The sequence below is a fragment of the Oncorhynchus masou genome, chromosome 2 (genome assembly GCF_036934945.1).
Source record: "Oncorhynchus masou masou isolate Uvic2021 chromosome 2, UVic_Omas_1.1, whole genome shotgun sequence".
Lineage (NCBI taxonomy): Eukaryota > Metazoa > Chordata > Actinopteri > Salmoniformes > Salmonidae > Oncorhynchus > Oncorhynchus masou.
Genome location: NC_088213.1, coordinates 23,384,150 through 23,406,014, shown reverse-complemented (window position 1 = coordinate 23,406,014; position 21,865 = coordinate 23,384,150). Strand labels below are relative to the sequence as shown.

Genomic DNA, 21,865 nt, shown 5'->3' with positions numbered 1-21,865 from the left:
GCCTGGAAAACCCAATACTGGCAGTGCCAAAGTGTGACATCTTACTAAACCCAACAATGTTCACCTAGTAATTACCCGTAATAAATGTTCTCTAGCTATTACACAATGAGAGACACCCTGTTTCTCCCTGATTTATATAGCCCAGTACCAAGTGTTGCAACATCTGCGAGGTGTGACTAGACAACTACAACAAATACTCAACGCTACTACTGTGGGTGTCTCTTTAGTGAAACAAAAGTGGCTCTTTGTAGTTTGGTGGAGGAGACATGGGAACATGTCATCTATTTGGTGTCAGGATGTGTGTGGGACGGTTCTGCCCCCCTGTTCATCTATTACTAAATACTGAAGCTTGGGCAGGTTTGGGAGGGAGGGAGGGAGGGAGGGGGGAGAGAAGGAAGGAAGGAGGTATGGACGGGGAGAGGAATAGGAGCGGTGCGGTGGTGCATTGTAATGGTGCCAGGCTCCCCGGGCCTGGCTGGAGGCTATATGCCTTACCAAGATCCTGTTTACAGTTAGCAGAGGAAGCTGCCAGCCACCCATTTCCATAACTATGCCTGCAGTCCTTGGTGGAAACCGATTATTCGCCTCTCTTCTTTTCTTTCCCTCTTTTCTCTCTTTTCTTTCCCTGCTCTCTCCTCTGGCTCTAGCTCACTTCCCATCTCTTAGTTTAACCCCTGAAATCTCCCTCCACCCCGCTGTACTTTTAAATCAGCTCTGCAGTGTTGTTTGCTGCCAAGAAGCGTTGAACGTCTTGTCAGTCATGGTTTTGATGAGATGGAGGAAGTTGCCCTATGAAGAAACTAGACATCCCTCCCCTGGTATCAGCTCCAAGGTAGTAGAATAGTCTCTGAAGGTCAGATCGGGTCGTTCACTTGCTGTTCACTAGCTGTGTGTGTGTGCGTGTGTGTGTGCGTGTGTGTGTGTGCGTGTGTGCGTGTTAGGTTGTCTGGGACGGATTGTACCTGTCCTGGGGGCTAGTGGAAGCCCAGGGGCCGTGGAAGACGCCAACGCCTATATATGTTCTGTTCTGCTGTGTGTGTGTGTTCCAGTGTGTAAGTGTAGTCTCTCTGTTCCTGTGTTTGTCTGTGAACATCTGCTCTTTCACATGGCCCCAAATGTCAGAACAGAACCAGTTACCAGACAAAGACGTGGAGCATTGTACAGGCCGGTGTTACCCCCCATCTCCATATCTCCTGTCTTAGGATGTTAACCGTTATTGAAGGTAAGTAGGTAACGGGGGGGGGTGTCTTCTCCTGCTTTTTAGAGCATTAACTCCTCAGAGTTCGGGGGGAATGGCTGTCCTTTGTGTGCAGGCAGGTACCCTGGGTCCCAGTGAGTAAGACCACGGCATGAGAAAGCCATTTGTAGCATGAACATGCTCTGTGCTGTATGTACTGGGGAATCAGGCAGTCTGAACCCACAGGACGCAGTATAATCAGTTGTGTGTCTATACTGTTACATTTCAGGAACGTGGGTCCTGTTTTCTGTGTGCTCTTCCTCTCTCCCTGTGGACTGGAAACAGTGTCTACACCACTCAGAGTTGATGAGGCTGTTGTTCTGCTGTGTGGGTGGGAGGCTGTAGTGGACTATACTGGGCACTGAGGCAGGCAGAATCGATGGGGGGAGAGGAGACGGGTACAGTGGCCCCAGGAGGGGCGGGGGACCTGGGGTGGAGGTCCGGGGGGCTGGGGTGGAGATCCGGGGGGGCAGGAAGCCAGAGGTAACCCCTGCAGCTCCCCTCCAGCACCATGCAGGACACACCTCTGCTCTCAGACAGCCCTATTGATTTGTCCAGCTGATTAAGTCTGTCTGCAGGTTAGCTGGTGTGTTAAATACCCCTCTTTTCACCTCCTAACCTAGCGTGTGTTTGTGTGGGGCTGGAGTGGACTGAGGTGAGGACACAGACGGACACAGGTGCCATGCAAGTGGTACCATTGATCAGGTGACTGACCGTGTTTGCTGGCTAACCCTCTTTCTCTCTCTCTCTCTGCCCCTGTGCCCCCTCCTATGCCCACACCTGTCACCAGGTGTGTCTCAGCCATTAGGTGGCGCCGGTATCCTCACTGTCACCCTGTTAGAACCCAGCCCTACCTACAGTATCCTCCATGGCACAGTGCTCTATTGTCATATCCCCAGGCTACAGGAAGACATAAGTCACAGAGCCGTTAGCCTTTGACACAACAGCATGTGACAGGTCTGCTCGCTGTGAGGAACTCACATGGGGCATAAATCAATCCAGGGCCTGAATCCGAGGATCCTGCAGAGCAGGATGTATGTCTATGTTAATTCAAGCTTAACGTAGATTAATTCACAAGAGCCTTGGATTGTCGTGGTGTGTTGGCACATGTGATCTGTGTATGTAGGGAACTGGGAGAGAGAGAGATATATGGAGCCAACGTTACTCCCCATGAGCTTAACACAAGGCACTTCACTCACGTGTGTGTGTGTGTGTGTGTGTGTGTGTGTGTGTGTGTGTGTGTGTGTGTGTGTGTGTGTGTGTGTCTGTGTCTGTGTCTGTGTGTGTGTGTGTGTGTGTGTGTGTGTGTGTGTGCGCGTGCGTGCGTGCGTGCGTAATCTAATGACAGATGGGTGTAGTGTATGAACCCCCAGAAGCCACTGCTGCTGTGACACATTTTTGTCCCCAGCGTTAGTTGGTTCAGTCCCTGGGTGTCTTTGAGTCAGAGCTGTCACAGGTGCTAGATAAGACACTGAGATACAGACACACACACCAAGACCAATACAGCGTGTCTACTATGGTGCTCAGCCATTTCTGTAACATAACCCAATGTGTTTCACAGAAAGAGAAAAGTTGGCAACCAGACACTTATATGTAAATACAGGACATTTCCTTCTAAAAGACTGCGGTGTTTTAATCTGTGTTTTTTTAAATTAAAGCAATAACATTTTGTCATTGAGTCACCTGAGTGTTTAATGTCTCTGAGTGGAGAACAAGTGTGGAGGTATGCTGAAACAAGGCTCTGGGTGGAGAACAGGTGTGGAGGTATGCTAAAACAATAAGGCTCTGGATGGAGAACAGGTGTAGAGGTATGCTGAAACAAGGCTCTTGGTGGAGAACAGGTGTGGAGGTATGCTAAAACAATAAGGCTCTGGATGGAGAACAGGTGTAGAGGTATGCTAAAACAATAAGGCTCTGGATGGAGAACAGGTGTGGAGGTATGCTAAAACAATAAGGCCCTGGGTGGAGAACAGGTATGGAGGTATGCTAAAACAATAAGGCCCTGGGTGGAGAACAGGTGTGGAGGTATGCTAAAACAATAAGGCTCTGGGTGGAGAACAGGTGTGGAGGCATGCTAAAACAATAAGGCCCTGGGTGGAGAACAGGTATGGAGGTATGCTAAAACAATAAGGCCCTGGGTGGAGAACAGGTGTGGAGGTATGCTAAAACAATAAGGCTCTGGATGGAGAACAGGTGTGGAGGTATGCTAAAACAATAAGGCCCTGGGTGGAGAACAGGTGTGGAGGTATGCTAAAACAATAAGGCCCTGGGTGGAGAACAGGTGTAGAGGTATGCTAAAATAATAAGGCTCTGGGTGGAGAACAGGTGTGGAGGTATGCTAAAACAATAAGGCTCTGGGTGGAGAACAGGTGTGGAGGTATGCTAAAACAATAAGGCCCTGGGTGGAGAACAGGTGTGGAGGTATGCTAAAACAATAAGGTCCTGGGTGGAGAACCGGTGTGGAGGTATGCTAAAACAATAAGGCCCTGGGTGGAGAACAGGTGTGGAGGTATGCTAAAACAATAAGGCTCTGGGTGGAGAACAGGTGTGGAGGTAAGCTAAAACAAGAAGGCTCTGGGTGGAGAACAGGTGTGGAGGTAGTCAGAGAAGGTAGTGTGGTGGATTATGACGGCGTGCTAAACAGATGTTTGTTAGTTTTTCCTTCAAAAGTACATTAACTGCATCGTATTGTGTTTGCCGTGGCTTAGAGCCAGACATATGCAAAGCTGCCCCTCTCAGCATGAGAAATTATTAGCAGTGACAGAATGCCCAGTTGAAACCAAATGGCCACCATCTTGGAGAAGTGCTGGCTAGTCTCCCTCTGTAATGCGACTGACAACAGCCTCACCTGCGACATGAGCGGAGAGGACAGCGACTAATTACGGGGGCAAGTGTGTGTGTTGTCTGTTTATCTCTACCACTGTTGGTTCAGACTCTCTCTCACTGTTCTGATTTAACCAGAGACAAAGCCTCCCAACTCATCAAATATTAAACAAGGAAAGGTTCTCAATGGTTTTCTGTCTCTTCCCGTATTCACAGCTTGTTTCTTTCTCTCTGTCTCTCTCTTTGTCTCTCTCTCTCTCTCTCTCTCTCCTGTGAGGCGGACAGCGGAAGTCAGGCGGAATGAAAGCTGAAGTTTCTGCTGGTCGGCTAGTTGCCTCAATCGGCCATACAGGCTGGGGGATGCAGGGGATTGCAGGGGGGTGAATGGACAGTGACATGTTGATGTTGTACTGAGAATGTTTGCATCCCCATGTGGCCAGAGAGCTAGCCCCTCCCCCTTCCACTCTCCTACCCTCTCCTAGCCCTCTTCCTCTCCCGCCTCTCCCAACCTCTCTTAGTCTCTCCGCCATCATCCTTTCCTCTCTTTCTTCAACCCCTCTCCCTCTCCTCTCTGCCCCAGCCCCTATGCCCTGTATACCCACCATCAAAGCTGGGCCTAAATACAGCTCACTGAGAGCTGCAGCCAGAGGGCCTATGATGCTCCATCTGTACCCATCATCCGTCTTTGTCTGCGTGTGTAAGTGTGTGTGTTGCTTCGACCAGTCAGCTGCCTGAGCTGTGTTTGTCCTGCTCCTCAGCTGCCTGATCCAGAGTTAGGCCTCACTGCTGGTGTCAGATGCCTTGCGTGACTCTGGATAGAGTAAGGATCTGGATGAATGATGTTGTGGTAACAGTTACCCAGAGCTGCATTGGTCTGATTTTGGACCTGTTTCTCTGTGTGGCCAGCTGGGTGTCTATGAGTCTCAGTACTGGGTTATCATCTCTCCTTATCACAGCTGACCTTGGATCAGTGGTTTAAGTTCTGGAGTCAGGGGCACATCCTCAGTGAAATAGGGAGTGGAGAGACAAGAGCAGGTGGACAGTTTTTTGGGGGGGTTGAGAGTGAAAGGAGATGAATGAGAGACTTTATCCCTTACTCCTACAGTGTAATCCATCTCTGTTCTCTACTGGCGTATGGCTCTAGTCTTCATTTAGTCGCCATTGTTCTGAATGGGAAGTTAACGTTTGTTACTTTACCTTTAAGAGACCTTTAAAACAGGCCAGTGGTATTCTCAGAGAAGCCATACTTTACATATAGGAACATTAAACAGTCAGGTTATGTTTTAATATTGACATGGGCATTGCTTTGTTGGTGTAGTAGACAAAGGGCTGGGTGTACTGAAACACAATATGTTCTTTCTCTGATATCACTGGGCGTGAATATTCATTCTATTAGACTACAGGTCAACCGCATGTTTGTATAGCTCTTTGTATTAGTTCTTGATCCACTGTGGCGTTTTGTACCTGTTTGAACACAAACAGTATTTTTCTTCTTCACACCCTTATACACACATGTTCAAACACACAATACCACATATTAGACATTAATTTTCATACACTTTCTGACATACACACACTCACCCCCTCCGTTGCATTGCGTTTCCTAGGCTGCTGTGCTGTGCCGTGCGGTACACTCTTGCACCCTGCTCAGTGCTGAAAGCCTCAGGCCCTGGCCTACCTTCCTGCTCCTCTAAACAAATTGCTCTCTTTCTGTTTCAGTCTTTTCACGGCAGCGTTTTAAATGCCGTGCCCTTTAATTACAGTATTTACTTAATAGGGTGAAACAAAACCCATGTTCACACAGCAGGAGGACCAGGTGACTCAGAAGGCTAAACACCTGGCAACAACACACTCCTCTGACACACACACCCACACACACACACCCACACACACCCACACTTAACAAAACACAGTGTTCTCTGGCTGGGAGAAAGTACTGGAGACCTGTGGGACATTTTCCACTTTGTTTACAGAAGCCACTCATGTCTATGGGAAAATGCTTCTTGTAAGTTAAAACATTTTAATTTGACAATCTTTAAAGTGGGTTAACAGATGGAAAGGAAATAAACATTCATGTATTTTATTCCTCCCTTCAGTAGTATACTATTACATTGGTCAGGGAAGACTGCTAAGTGTCTTTTCTCTTGTCTCTTCTTCTCTCTTTCCTCTCGTCTCCTCTCCTCTCCTCTCCTCCCCTCTCCTCTCCTCTCCTCTCCTCCCCTCTCCTCTCCTCTCCTCTCCCCCCTCTCCCTCCCTCTCCTCCTTTTCCATGCAACATTCCATCTTATATTTCTTTCCAATACACCTCCACAATGAAATCATCACTGCTAGATTACCCCAGCATTATGTTAATGACACGTTTGACTTTGTCTGGGTCTTTAAATGGCTCTGTGGTTTCACATTGTTTGAGGGTGTTTCCCTAATCTCTCTGGTTCTGCACTTTAAATTTACATCTCCTTTTAAAAGCTACATATGAAGATGTGCCGATGAGGGAGGAGCCTCACTGACATCATTCAGTGAGGTCACACAGGAAGTGATGTCTCAATGCGAACCTTTAACTGTAGCAGTACAAGAAGATGTGACATGTTGATTTGTGGTGTCTCTTCCTCTAATGTCTTTTCTCTCTCTTTTCAAACCAGATTAATGTACTCCACCTATCTGAAACCTAATACCTATTGTACAACAGTTTAAAGCTTCTGTCACACAGTTTAACACCATAAAGGCCTCAGATATTTAACACTACATCCCCCGTAGCTAGCAGAATGGCTTGTAACAGGCAATCTGAGGCACAATACCTATAATTAGCCAACCCAAGTTGACCCTGCCATTGTCACCTGCAGACAGGTGGGAATTGTGTGAGTCTCCGGTGACCTTATCATGTGACCAGGGTCAGGTGTCAGTCGGGGGAGAGGCTGTATAGCTGTCGAGGCAGGCCTCATCCATCATCTTCTCTTATTGCTCTCTCTCTCTCTCTCTCTGCATGATGCCCAGAAGGCGTTAGCAGGGTGGGGAGCCAGGGGTAAAGTTGAGGGGGGTGGAGGGTGGAAGAGAGGTGGTGGTGGTGGAATGATCGTTTTACAGGAACGTTCACGGAACAACAAGTTTTCACAGCAACAGTGCGCCGTTCCACCACAAATAAAGAGTTACGGCTCCCTGCCCCACAGTAACCCTCTTCCTGATCCCAGAGCAGATTTATGGCCTTCAACCGCTGGGCTGTGAAAAACTGCAAACACTGACAGGCTCGTAACCTCTTTACCCTCTGCATCAAGACTCTTATTGCTCAGTTTTCTCTCCTGGGCTGTGTAAATAAACACAGTCACTGTGAAAAACTCACATTTCTCTTTAAACCAACTCTAATTAGTTTTCCCTCACTATATCAAAATGCTTCACTCTGGTATTTGGCCACATATATGGAAGAATGTTGCATTATGGGGGCTGTGTTGGTATTTTGAGGCATTGGTCCCTGTTGAGTCTTAGCCATGGTGTCTTCATGGCTGTCGTTGTTATGGCTTGAAATGGCCGGAGTAAAAGTTTGTTTACCGTTTGAGGTCTCCGACCTGAACCAGCTGCATTAGTCGAAGCTATGGAGGTCTCTCACGGTGGCTTGGAGGCCCTCTTCATCCCTCTTGGAACACACACCCACACACAGCCTTAGGGGATGACCAATGACCCGCCCCTGTGGGAAGAACACACGGCCAGAAGCAGTGGACAGAACCTCTATCTGTTTGTCTTTACACCCTGATTGCATTTGAACAAAAGTTGTCTGCTTGTAAATGTTGGCATTAGGCTGCATTCCATCCCATAGCCCAAGGTAAGAGAGGAGAGTTGTAGCAGAGTAGGGCTGTGGTGTTGGGTAATTTGTCACCCTGTTAAACGACTAATGGACATCCACCTGGTTTGAGAGCAACAGCAGCAGTTTGCCTGGCTCCTCCTTTGCAAGTCCAGACTGCAATTGTGTTTTATGGCCCCAATTATAAAAGATATTTAGCGACTACCTTGCTGCTTGGGTGTTTTGCGTCTGGTTGGTGGAGGCTCCAGACACTCAACAACCCACCTAGCCAGCCCACATCAAACAATCTCGGTGTGAGACTTGGTGTGCTCTGCTCTGATGAACCCTGCTTTTTATCAATGCCTCATTCACCTAGTTATTGAATCATGCAGCACAGGAGTATTGCGGAGAGCAGAAGTGCACATGATGTGGTTGTACGTGCCACAGCCCAGACCTACAGGTCCTGTGTTCCCACTGCTGTCATGTAGGAGTCCTGCAGGCTCGAATAAAGTCAAATAATAAAGTCTCCTATTTGTTTCATGTGGTTTAATGAGCAGACGCACATCAGACTGTAGCTGGATGGAAGGGGACCTCACAGGGTCTGAGTCTGGCTGTGGTGGGGTGGCGGGGCGTCCCACCCAAAGGTAGATCCCTCATTGTTATAAGCAGCACCTCCCTGGGTGGGGGGGTTGTGTGTGTGTGTCCTGCTCCCGACCAAAAGGCATTTGCGTGTTTTCCACAGCCATTAATTAGAGGGATCAGATGTTAGTTTTATTAGCAGGGGCTCTTTAAAAGGAGTCAAAATGAAAGGAACATATGTCACGCATTTGATGCCCCGCCCGCTCCCCCTATTCCTCTCCTCCACAGTCACCCACCTCATACACTCACGGAGAGCACAGTCAGCACAGTCTGTCTGCAGACAATAGTGGTCAGTGGATTGATCCTGAGGAAGCTGTTGGGACGTTGCCCTACCCACGCTCTGCTGTACCTACCACTGTGGGGCTTGACCCCACGAGGCCTGTGGGCAAATTAAAGAGCACAGGCTCCATACCACGCAGCCTCACTGAACCTTACAGTATAGTACATGACTCCACACAGTTACCACTGAACCTTACAGTATAGTACATGACTCCACACAGTTCCACTGACTCCACACAGACAGAGATGTGTGCAGGTACAGGCGAGACATGCCCCCTGAACCCTACAGTATAGTACATGACTCCACACAGTTACCACTGAACCTTACAGTATAGTACATGACTCTACACAGTTACCACTGAACCTTACAGTACAGTACATGACTCTACACAGTTACCCCTGAACCTTACAGTATAGTACATGACTCTACACAGTTACCCCTGAACCTTACAGTATATACAGTATAGTACATGACTCTACACAGTTACCCCTGAACCTTACAGTATAGTACATGACTCTACACAGTTACCACTGAACCTTACAGTATAGTACATGACTCTACACAGTTACCCCTGAACCTTACAGTATAGTACATGACTCCACACAGTTACCCCTGAACCTTACAGTATAGTACATGACTCTACACAGTTACCCCTGAACCTTACAGTATATACAGTACAGTACATGACTCTACACAGTTACCCCTGAACCTTACAGTATAGTACATGACTCTACACAGTTACCCCTGAACCTTACAGTATATACAGTACAGTACATGACTCTACACAGTTACCCCTGAACCTTACAGTATAGTACATGACTCTACACAGTTACCCCTGAACCTTACAGTATATACAGTATAGTACATGACTCTACACAGTTACCACTGAACCTTACAGTATAGTACATGACTCTACACAGTTACCCCTGAACCTTACAGTATATACAGTATAGTACATGACTCCACACAGTTACCCCTGAACCTTACAGTATAGTACATGACTCCACACAGTTACCACTGAACCTTACAGTATAGTACATGACTCCACACAGTTACCACTGAACCTTACACTGGACAGAGATGTGTGCAGGTACAGGCGAGACATGCCCCCTGAACCTTACAGTATAGTACATGACTCTACACAGTTACCCCTGAACCTTACAGTATAGTACATGACTCTACACAGTTACCACTGAACCTTACAGTATATACAGTATAGTACATGACTCTACACAGTTACCACTGAACCTTACAGTATAGTACATGACTCTACACAGTTACCACTGAACCTTACAGTATAGTACATGACTCCACACAGTTACCACTGAACCTTACAGTATAGTACATGACTCTACACAGTTACCCCTGAACCTTACAGTATAGTACATGACTCTACACAGTTACCACTGAACCTTACAGTATAGTACATGACTCTACACAGTTACCACTGAACCTTACAGTATAGTACATGACTCTACACAGTTACCACTGAACCTTACAGTACAGTACATGACTCTACACAGTTACCACTGAACCTTACAGTATAGTACATGACTCTACACAGTTACCCCTGAACCAGTATATTACAGTATATACAGTATAGTACATGACTCTACACAGTTACCACTGAACCTTACAGTATAGTACATGACTCTACACAGTTACCACTGAACCTTACAGTATAGTACATGACTCTACACAGTTACCCCTGAACCTTACAGTATATACAGTATAGTACATGACTCTACACAGTTACCACTGAACCTTACAGTATAGTACATGACTCTACACAGTTACCACTGAACCTTACAGTATAGTACATGACTCTACACAGTTACCACTGAACCTTACAGTATAGTACATGACTCTACACAGTTACCACTGAACCTTACAGTACAGTACATGACTCTACACAGTTACCCCTGAACCTTACAGTATATACAGTATAGTACATGACTCTACACAGTTACCACTGAACCTTACAGTATAGTACATGACTCTACACAGTTACCACTGAACCTTACAGTATATACAGTATAGTACATGACTCTACACAGTTACCACTGAACCTTACAGTATAGTACATGACTCTACACAGTTACCACTGAACCTTACAGTACAGTACATGACTCTACACAGTTACCACTGAACCTTACAGTATAGTACATGACTCTACACAGTTACCCCTGAACCTTACAGTACAGTACATGACTCTACACAGTTACCACTGAACCTTACAGTACAGTACATGACTCTACACAGTTACCCCTGAACCTTACAGTACAGTACATGACTCTACACAGTTACCACTGAACCTTACAGTATATACAGTATAGTACATGACTCTACACAGTTACCACTGAACCTTACAGTATAGTACATGACTCTACACAGTTACCACTGAACCTTACAGTACAGTACATGACTCTACACAGTTACCACTGAACCTTACAGTATAGTACATGACTCTACACAGTTACCCCTGAACCTTACAGTACAGTACATGACTCTACACAGTTACCCCTGAACCTTACAGTACAGTACATGACACTACACAGTTACCCCTGAACCTTACAGTACAGTACATGACTCTACACAGTTACCACTGAACCTTACAGTATATACAGTATAGTACATGACTCTACACAGTTACCACTGAACCTTACAGTATAGTACATGACTCTACACAGTTACCACTGAACCTTACAGTACAGTACATGACTCTACACAGTTACCCCTGAACCTTACAGTATAGTACATGACTCCACACAGTTACCCTGAACCTTACAGTATAGTACAACTCCACACAGTTACCCCTGAACAGTATAGTACATGACTCCACACAGTTACCCCTGAACCTTACAGTATAGTACATGACTCCACACAGTTACCCCTGAACCTTACAGTATAGTACATGACTCCACACAGTTACCCCTGAACCTTACAGTATAGTACATGACTCTACACAGTTACCCCTGAACCTTACAGTATAGTACATGACTCCACACAGTTACCCTGAACCTTACAGTATAGTACATGACTCACACAGTTACCCCTGAACCTTACAGTATAGTACATGACTCCACACAGTTACCCCTGAACCTTACAGTATAGTACATGACTCTACACAGTTACCCCTGAACCTTACAGTATAGTACATGACTCCACACAGTTACCCCTGAACCTTACAGAATATACAGTATAGTACATGACTCTACACAGTTACCACTGAACCTTACAGTATAGTACATGACTCTACACAGTTACCACTGAACCTTACAGTATAGTACATGACTCCACACAGTTACCCCTGAACCTTACAGTATATACAGTATAGTACATGACTCTACACAGTTACCACTGAACCTTACAGTATAGTACATGACTCCACACAGTTACCACTGAACCTTACAGTATAGTACATGACTCCACACAGTTACCCCTGAACCTTACAGTATATACAGTATAGTACATGACTCCACACAGTTACCCCTGAACCCTACAGTATAGTACATGACTCCACACAGTTACCCCTGAACCTTACAGTATATACAGTATAGTACATGACTCTACACAGTTACCACTGAACCTTACAGTATAGTACATGACTCTACACAGTTACCACTGAACCTTACAGTATAGTACATGACTCCACACAGTTCCACTGACTCTTACACAAGACAGAGATGTGTGCAGGTACAGGCGAGACATGCCCCCTGAACCTTACAGTATAGTACATGACTCCACACAGTTACCACTGAACCTTACAGTATAGTACATGACTCCACACAGTTACCACTGAACCTTACAGTATAGTACATGACTCCACACAGTTACCACTGAACCTTACAGTATAGTACATGACTCCACACAGTTCCACTGACTCTTACACAAGACAGAGATGTGTGCAGGTACAGGCGAGACATGCCCCCTGAACCTTACAGTATAGTACATGACTCCACACAGTTCCACTGACTCTTACACAAGACAGAGATGTGTGCAGGTACAGGCGAGACATACCCCTGAACCTTACAGTATAGTACATGACTCCACACAGTTCCACTGACTCTTACACAAGACAGAGATGTGTGCAGGTACAGGCGAGACATGCCCCCTGAACCTTACAGTATAGTACATGACTCCACACAGTTCCACTGACTCTTACACAAGACAGAGATGTGTGCAGGTACAGGCGAGACATGCCCCCTGAACCTTACAGTATAGTACATGACTCCACACAGTTCCACTGACTCTTACACAAGACAGAGATGTGTGCAGGTACAGGCGAGACATGCCCGCTGAACTGCTGTCATCCTGGGCAACATGATTGCGTACATCACCTTCGGCGGCTCGTCTGAATTTATGAGACACATGCCTGTTTCTGCATGACTTGTTTGATTGCATTCTCTGGTTTGTGGCTTCGCTGGCAAGGCCGTAAAACCTCACACCTGCAGAGTTGTAAAGGACTGAACTGTGGGTGTAGGGGAGAAAATGAGGAACCAGGTGAACTGAGGCTCTCTCTCTCTCACACACACACACACACACACACACACACACAAACACACACACAACGAGAGATATCACAACCCATCTCCTTAAAAGGCATTTCAATCAGGCAGCAACCCCACCCTACCTATTCCGTACATAATGTCTTTATCAAACAGTCTCCATTTACTCCCATGTGTGGTTACAAATGATCTCCTGTAGCAATAACACAATAAGTGTTGTCTGCTATCTATGTTAGCCTGCTTTTTTTCCACTTGGCCTGACACAATCGTGGCATTTATCAGTGTAATTGCATGAGTCGGAAGCACTGACGTTGTCTATTAGGCGGCTGTCCATCCTGTTAAGAGCAGAGAGGCTTTTAATGTATGGCCCTGGTGGCAGGAGTAGACTCAGCACAATTACATGGCTAGTGGAGAGATGGAGGGTTCCTGATGCTGATCATGTTGATCTCTGGACCAGCCAGGCACTCCCAACAAATAGAGAGAGAGAGAGAGAGATGGAGGGTTCCTGATGCTGATCATGTTGATCTCTGGACCAGCCAGGCACTCCCAACAAATAGAGAGAGAGAGAGATGGAGGGTTCCTGATGCTGATCATGTTGATCTCTGGACCAGCCAGGCACTCCCAACAAATAGAGAGAGAGAGAGAGAGAGAGAGAGAGAGAGATGGAGGGTTCCTGATGCTGATCATGTTGATCTCGGGACCAGCCAGGCACTCCCAACAAATAGAGAGAGAGAGAGAGAGAGAGAGAGAGAGAGAGAGAGAGAGAGAGAGATGGAGGGTTCCTGATGCTGATCATGTTGATCTCTGTACCAGCCAGGCACTCCCAACAAATAGAGAGAGAGAGAGAGAGAGAGAGATGGAGGGTTCCTGATGCTGATCATGTTGATCTCTGGACCAGCCAGGCACTCCCAACAAATAGAGAGAGAGAGAGAGAGAGGTGGAGGGTTCCTGATGCTGATCATGTTGATCTCGGGACCAGCCAGGCACTCCCAACAAATAGAGAGAGAGAGAGAGAGAGAGAGAGAGAGAGAGAGAGAGAGAGAGATGGAGGGTTCCTGATGCTGATCATGTTGATCTCTGGACCAGCCAGGCACTCCCAACAAATAGAGAGAGAGAGAGAGAGAGGTGGAGGGTTCCTGATGCTGATCATGTTGATCTCTGGACCAGCCAGGCACTCCCAACAAATAGAGAGAGAGAGAGATGGAGGGTTCCTGATGCTGATCATGTTGATCTCTGGACCAGCCAGGCACTCCCAACAAATAGAGAGAGAGAGAGAGAGAGATGGAGGGTTCCTGATGCTGATCATGTTGATCTCTGGACCAGCCAGGCACTCCCAACAAATAGAGAGAGAGAGAGATGGAGGGTTCCTGATGCTGATCATGTTGATCTCTGGACCAGCCAGGCACTCCCAACAAATAGAGAGAGAGAGAAAACAAAGTGTAGCAGAGGTTAATCGTTTTATTTACTTGCAGCAATGGATTTCTTTTTCTTCCTCCTCTCTTTCTCTCCCTCTCTCTCTCTCCCTCTCTCTCTCCTTTCTTTACCAGGCAGGGCGGTGAGTGGGCTGAGGAGGGAGGGCTGAGCCACGGGGAAATCGATGGGGAGCGCATTACAGTAAAACGTATTGATTAGGAGAGACCTGCGAGCACCGTGTCGGTCGCGGAGATGGTGGAATGATGCAATGCTTAAAGGAATTTATCCTTTGACTTTTACATTAACCCTTTATTGACTGCTTTGCCTGTCCATAATTAACACTCACTTTAGCTAAAGTGGTTAGTTTGAGCAGAGCAGTGTGGGGCCGGAGCCTGGGTCCTATGGTGAGCTTCTCCGCCAGCTAGAGCCCTATAGCCCCCTCCTTGCCACAGACTCTGCGGCCCAAATGGCATCCTATTCACTATTTAGTGCACTACTTTGAACCAGGGCTAAAGGACTCTGATCAAAAGTAGTGCACTATATGGGGAATAGGGTGCCTTTAGGAGGCAGGCAGACAGAACAGTTCAAGTGCAGTGTGTGGCTGCACTATGGAAGGCCTCTGTGGAATAAAAGGCGATAGAAGCTCAGATTCCTTTCACATTAGCATACTATTTGAGCAGGCCTGCCGGGCTATAGGGTTTCAGGGCAAATTGAAATGAGTGATTGTATTGCCAATCTCTCCTGAGCGAGTGGGCGAGAGAGCACCAGATGGGATAGTTAGCCCATATCTGTCTAGGGTTAATCCGTTGGAACACTGTAGACTCACAAACACACTCCTAGTCCTCTAGCTCTGCCTCTCTTTCTCCATCCCGCTCTCCCTCCTCTTTGTCTTTGACCTTACCTTTAAGGTGCTGTTTTCCCAGGGGAAAGTGGTGATTTGTGAGAATGTATATAGTGCTGTGGCTCACAATGCATTTCTATGAGAGTTTAAGGTACCAGACTAGATATTGAATTTTTTCATTCCATTTTAGCGGTTAAGTGAAGGTGTGGTATTTGCAGCTATTGGATGGAGGTGGTGGGTTGAATGTCCTTGCCTCTATTATATTTCACACAACTCTCATCCTCATAACTACTGCATCTCTGGTTAAACAGACCTCTCCAGTTTAATCCGGTTAGATTCTCTGTCAGATGAGTACAGTATTACCACATAATGAGCTTCACCACATATTTACATGGTCCATCTTCATATCCTCGTTCAGGACAGCCGGAAAGAGGCCAGTGTTTTCTATTGTACCAGTCTAACATGAATAGTTCATTTACTCTCAAACTCAAACGGCACTGTGTTCCCATGGCCTTTGGTGTCGGTCCGCTGATGTCAGCAGAACGTGTGCGTGTGAGGCGTCCCTCTATTCTCTGTGTGTCTGTGTCTCTCTTCATCCAGTTCTATATGTATGCCTGGCGTGTCTGTCGTCCTCTCTGATGTGGCGCTTCCTGTAATTCTGCCCCTAAATAAATCATGAGAACATTTAGACCCATGTCTTGTCACGCAGCCCCAAGGTCAGCTGATCCTATTATTTATCAAGTCATCTGCTACATAATGGTACTTAGAGCATGTTAACACATTCTATTATCAGGCCCCTGATCTGAGGCCTGGAAGATATATGTGGATGGTGTATGTTAATAGCGTCCTCTTGGTGTAATGCACTACCTATCAGAGGGTTAGACCACAGCTGAATGGTACCACTTAGCTGAACAACTACTCCAGCATTAAGTGGCCCTTGGTTGAAATATAGAACGGCCAATTGAGGCAGGGATGGCCTGGACTGCCTGTTCCCTGGCCACATTAACGACCTCCCCGTCACATCCATAACACACACCTCCCTGTTAGGGACCCCAGAGACTGTAGGGGGGTGGGGAGGCAGGGGGAAGCAGGATGCCTGGGGTAGGGATGGGGAGGTAGGGTGTCAGGGAGTCAGACACCAACCAGCTTCTTTTTCAGAAGGAGGAGGAGGAGATCGTGAAGTAAGGAGTAACTATGACCACAACCCCTCACCACTGGCCCCTCCCACCCATCCCCTCCTTCACTTCCAGGTCAGGGGTCAGCCTCATCTGTCACTATGGAAGACAGATTTACATTGACAGTCCAGACTGCCACCAAGTCACCTGTGTAAATACAATACTGATTCCTACTGAGACGTCTCATACCGTGATGCTTTGGTATCCATTTTGATCCAACAGACTAGGTGGTGGAAACAGTAGAAGTCATAATCCATTAATCATATAATGTAGAGACTGTAGAAACACCATGTAATAACATCAGAGGGCTGTTTCTCTATCTGTCTCTTGTTCTGACTGGATGAAAGGAGAGGGCTTTTCAGAGAAACCATCTGGCTGTGTGAAAATGACTGGAGCATTAATCACTGAGGATACTGTTGCTTTGTCATCATATTGACGGTTTAAACCACAACACACACTGATCACACACCCATGTAGGGCTACTTACAAAACATTCCTGACTCATCAGGTCACACACACACACACACACACACACACACAGACACAGACACAGACAGACAGACAGACAGACAGACAGACAAACAGACAGACAGACAGACAGACAGACAGACAGACAGACAGACAGACAGAGCCCTACACCCTGAAAGGTCTAATAGGGACCAGTCTATTGGAAGTCATAAAGAGAACAGGAGAGGAAACACAAGCCCACTGCCTCCTGGTCAAACACACATTGGTCCTCCCTGTGTGTTTACAGAAAACACACTCCACACTCACCCAACAATTACCTCCCGTTATTGTGTGATCTGCTCAAACTCACTATCAGTCAGATACAGATCTCATTTTCTTTGTTATACCGTGAACCACCACTGTTGATTTACATTGCTTCTGTGTAACAATGTGTAATGATGGTGGCGTCTGTATAGGAGGTGATTTATGTCCAGAGGAGTGTCTGACCTGTCCTGTTATTTCCTGTCCTTGTCTGTCCCTCCAGGTGCCATTCCAGCCTGGCCCAGACCCTGCCCCCAGAAGAGGCCCCCGTGGACCGGCCGTTTTGGGCTGACGACGACCCCAGCATGCCTCTGCCCTTTGACCTGGCTGACATCATCAACAGGGTGGAGTCACTCCTCTGGAGGTCAGTCGCAGACACACATAAGCGGACTCACCCACACACACACACACACACACACACACACACACACACACACACACACACACACACACACACACACACACACACACACACACACACACACACACACACACACACACTTAAATAACTCACTTATATGAGTCTGCATACCTCCCTGTAGCTCTTTGATTGTCCTGTCACCATACAACAATACTTAACCATCTCCTTCATAGACCTACGTGGTGTTGCCACCACCCTATTTTCTGTATCTGCTGCCTCTCTGGTCAGCAGTTCTCTTCCTTAGTCAGAAATACAGTTGAATTATCCCATCCTGTTGGCATTTAAACTCAGCAGACATTACTCTGCAGTACGCTGGCCTTTTCATAGCCACCATGGGTCTCTGATTGGCTCAGTAGATGTTTCCCAAATGGCACCCTATTCCCCATGTAGCGCGCTCCATTTGACCTGATATCTATGGGCCCTGGTCCAGAGTAGCCCACTATAAGGGTAATAGGGTGCCATTTGGAATGCAGACTTTGGCTCCTTCAGTCTGTGTGTTAATTACAGTGTGTGGCCGGGTCCCGGCCCTGCCTGCACTCTGACATCTCAATGACTTGTTGTCATACAGACGGAGTGAGTGACTGGATGGGCTGTGAATAGATGGATGGAGGAATGACTGGGCTTGTGTTTTCTTTCCTCCTGTCAGGATGTGACGGATGGGACACAAAGTAAAGAGAAGGAGAAAGAGAGCGAGAGAGTCACCCCGTCATCTGAACAGCCTCTATCGTGAGGACAGACGACAGAGGAGAACAGGACCTACCAACTCCTGATGGTGTCAACGTCCTCCAATGGGGGTAGACTTCCCCACCCCAGCCCACCCTGAACTCCACCCAACCCTATACCTCGCCCCACCCCGCCCAAACCAGTCTCATATAGCTTTGCTTGGATTGACTCAACATGGCTGCAACATGAGGATGGAACCCTGAGTAGTGCTTTGCTAACATGCTATAGCTGGTATTGGAACTTGTCTCACAATGGTAATGTGGATAACCTGCAGAATTAAAACTGAATGTGTAGGAATGTATTATTTAAATGAATGTTCTGTTTCTACATTTAACCAGCTTTGTGTATGGATATGACAAATAGTCATACAGATGTAGGATCTTAATTTGACCAGACATTTTTGTAGGGGTTAAAATTTCCTGCAACAACAGGGTGATCAAATTAAAATCCTATATCTGTAGTACATTTATACTTTCTGTTTCTAACTCAATGTTGTTCTAATTATACTGTTGTATCCTAATGTCCATTCACTTCCTGTATTTCACGACTTTCTTGTTCAGAATCTCCCAGGGCATGACTTTGTGTTACTAAGATGTGACTGACCGTGTGTGTGTGTGTGTGTGTGTGTGTGTGTGTGTGTGTGTGTGTGTGTGTGTGTGTGTGTGTGTGTGTGTGTGTGTGTGTGTGTGTGTGTGTGTGTGTGGTTGAATGTGTGTGTGTGTGTGGTTGAATGTGTGCCACTGCAGTATTTACAGTATGTGATATTGTATATGTGTGAAGCAGTATGATAGGGATAGGGCCTGTAGCAGGGCTGGGAGATGTTTGTGTTAGGGAGGAAATGACATGAGAGTCTAGTAGGCAGGTCTCTCTCTGCAGGCATGTCTCTAGTCTGCTCTGTAGAGCTGAAATGGCAGCCCAGGCAGACAGCTACTGTAGGGCTGAAAGGCAGCCCAGGCAGACAGCTACTGTAGGGCTGAAAGGCAGCCCAGGCAGACAGCTACTGTAGGGCTGAAAGGCAGCCCAGGCAGACAGCTACTGTAGGGCTGAAAGGCAGCCCAGGCAGACAGCTACTGTAGGGCTGAAAGGCAGCCCAGGCAGACAGCTACTGTAGGGCTGAAAGGCAGCCCAGGCAGACAGCTACTGTAGGGCTGAAAGGCAGCCCAGGCAGACAGCTACTGTAGGGCTGAAAGGCAGCCCAGGCAGACAGCTACTGTAGGACTGAAAGGCAGCCCAGGCAGACAGCTACTGTAGGGCTGAAAGGCAGCCCAGGCAGACAGCTACTGTAGGACTGAAAGGCAGCCCAGGCAGACAGCTACTGTAGGGCTGAAAGGCAGCCCAGGCAGACAGCTACTGTAGGGCTGAAAGGCAGCCCAGGCAGACAGCTACTGTAGGGCTGAAAGGCAGCCCAGGCAGACAGCTACTGTAGGGCTGAAAGGCAGCCCAGGCAGACAGCTACTGTAGGACTGAAAGGCAGCCCAGGCAGACAGCTACTGTAGGACTGAAAGGCAGCCCAGGCAGACAGCTACTGTAGGGCTGAAAGGCAGCCCAGGCAGACAGCTACTGTAGGGCTGAAAGGCAGCCCAGGCAGACAGCTACTGTAGGGCTGAAAGGCAGCCCAGGCAGACAGCTACTGTAGGGCTGAAAGGCAGCCCAGGCAGACAGCTACTGTAGGACTGAAAGGCAGCCCAGGCAGACAGCTACTGTAGGGCTGAAAGGCAGCCCAGGCAGACAGCTACTGTAGGGCTGAAAGGCAGCCCAGGCAGACAGCTACTGTAGGACTGAAAGGCAGCCCAGGCAGACAGCTACTGTAGGGCTGAAAGGCAGCCCAGGCAGACAGCTACTGTAGGGCTGAAAGGCAGCCCAGGCAGACAGCTACTGTAGGGCTGAAAGGCAGCCCAGGCAGACAGTTTGTGTAGGGCTGAAAGGCAGCCCAGGCAGACAGTTTGTGTAGGGCTGAAAGGCAGCCCAGGCAGACAGTTTGTGTAGGGCTGAAAGGCAGCCCAGGCAGGCAGTTTGTGTAGGGCTGAAAGGCAGCCCAGGCAGACAGCTACTATAATGTGTGGCTGATAGAAGGATCCCCATCCCAACTGCCACTCTGTCTTCATAATTGCAGCTGTTCAATGGCTTTTAATTAGTCTTAAAGCTTGTAGAGCACCACTTTCCCTGTATCGCTGCAGGCCAGAAACTCAGATCCACGGCTTCTGACAAAACCAACCAGGAAAGAGAAGCTATGGGTGAAATGTGATGGTTGTCAAAGCCAAGCAGAGCAGCCTTATTTTTTATTTTTTGGTAACACTTTATTTCAGGGATCATCAACTTGATTCAGCCACGGGACAAATTACAAATGATTTGTTGACTGCAAATTTACCCCAAGAAGCCCAAACAGATATAATATTTGACTAAAACGTAATCATTTTGAACCTTGCTTACATTTGTACACAATTAATTGTCTCTCTATTATGCGTGGGAATACTTGGGAATTATAGAAAAATTATTCTTATTTTATTTATTTATTTTGCTTAGAAAACCTGGGTGCGAAATAAAACCACCGCCAGCTACCAGTTGGGCTGCTTTCTTTGACCTGGACACCATAATGCCTTTAGAACAATGTTGTGAACATGGCATAATGCTTCATAGTCATTGTGAAGCTTTATGGCATGTGTTGACAAGTTATGACTCGTGGTATGAAGCTTTATAACATGGTTAGGACATTTTTATGAAGGTTATGAAGAGATCATGGTGTTTAGTTCAAATGAAGTGTTACCAATTTCTTTATATATCTATCTATATCAACAGGAAGTAGAACTGATATATAGTGTTAAAAATGTTGTTGTTTTTTTTACTTCTGGAAGTTTTTCCAATTTCAAATGTTAACGGTTGCCAAAATGTTGTTCTCTTGCTTAATCTTTTTGTATGTTGACTGAGGTTGAGATTGTAGACTGGCTGTATTGTTGAGTTGAACAACTATGTGCTCTCTGTTTCACAGCTCAGCTTGTCTGTCTGAAGCTTTAGGAAGGCAGTAAATAAACCAAGACAGTGTTTTATGACCCTCTCTGTGTGGTGCTCTCTGTTGTGTCCAAGACTCCTGCATCATGTTCATCATCACACTGTATCCCACTTTGGCCTCGCTGTGTGTCTGTGTGTCCGTGTGTGTGTTTGTGTGTGTGCCTGTGCTTTTGTGTGTGCATGCACATTTACCCAAGTACACATTTCATTTACCAGGCTGTGTGAGAAGGCTATCTAAGTGTGTTTACCTTTTCCTAGAGTG

The 21,865-nt window shown here is 46.9% G+C and overlaps 1 protein-coding gene across 2 annotated transcripts in view; it reads left to right on the top strand.

Annotated features, from left to right (window-relative positions):
* Positions 1-21,649, top strand: part of LOC135557140 (alpha-ketoglutarate-dependent dioxygenase FTO-like) — a 229,162-nt gene extending 207,513 nt beyond the window's left edge. For both annotated transcript variants that reach the window (XM_064990359.1, XM_064990355.1), the window contains exons 9-10: positions 17,677-17,817; positions 18,521-21,649. In XM_064990359.1, the coding sequence (XP_064846431.1) occupies positions 17,677-17,817; positions 18,521-18,527 (148 nt within the window). In that variant the 3' untranslated portion in view covers positions 18,528-21,649. The remainder of the gene's footprint in view (positions 1-17,676; positions 17,818-18,520) is intronic.
* Positions 21,650-21,865: the final 216 nt, after the last annotated feature.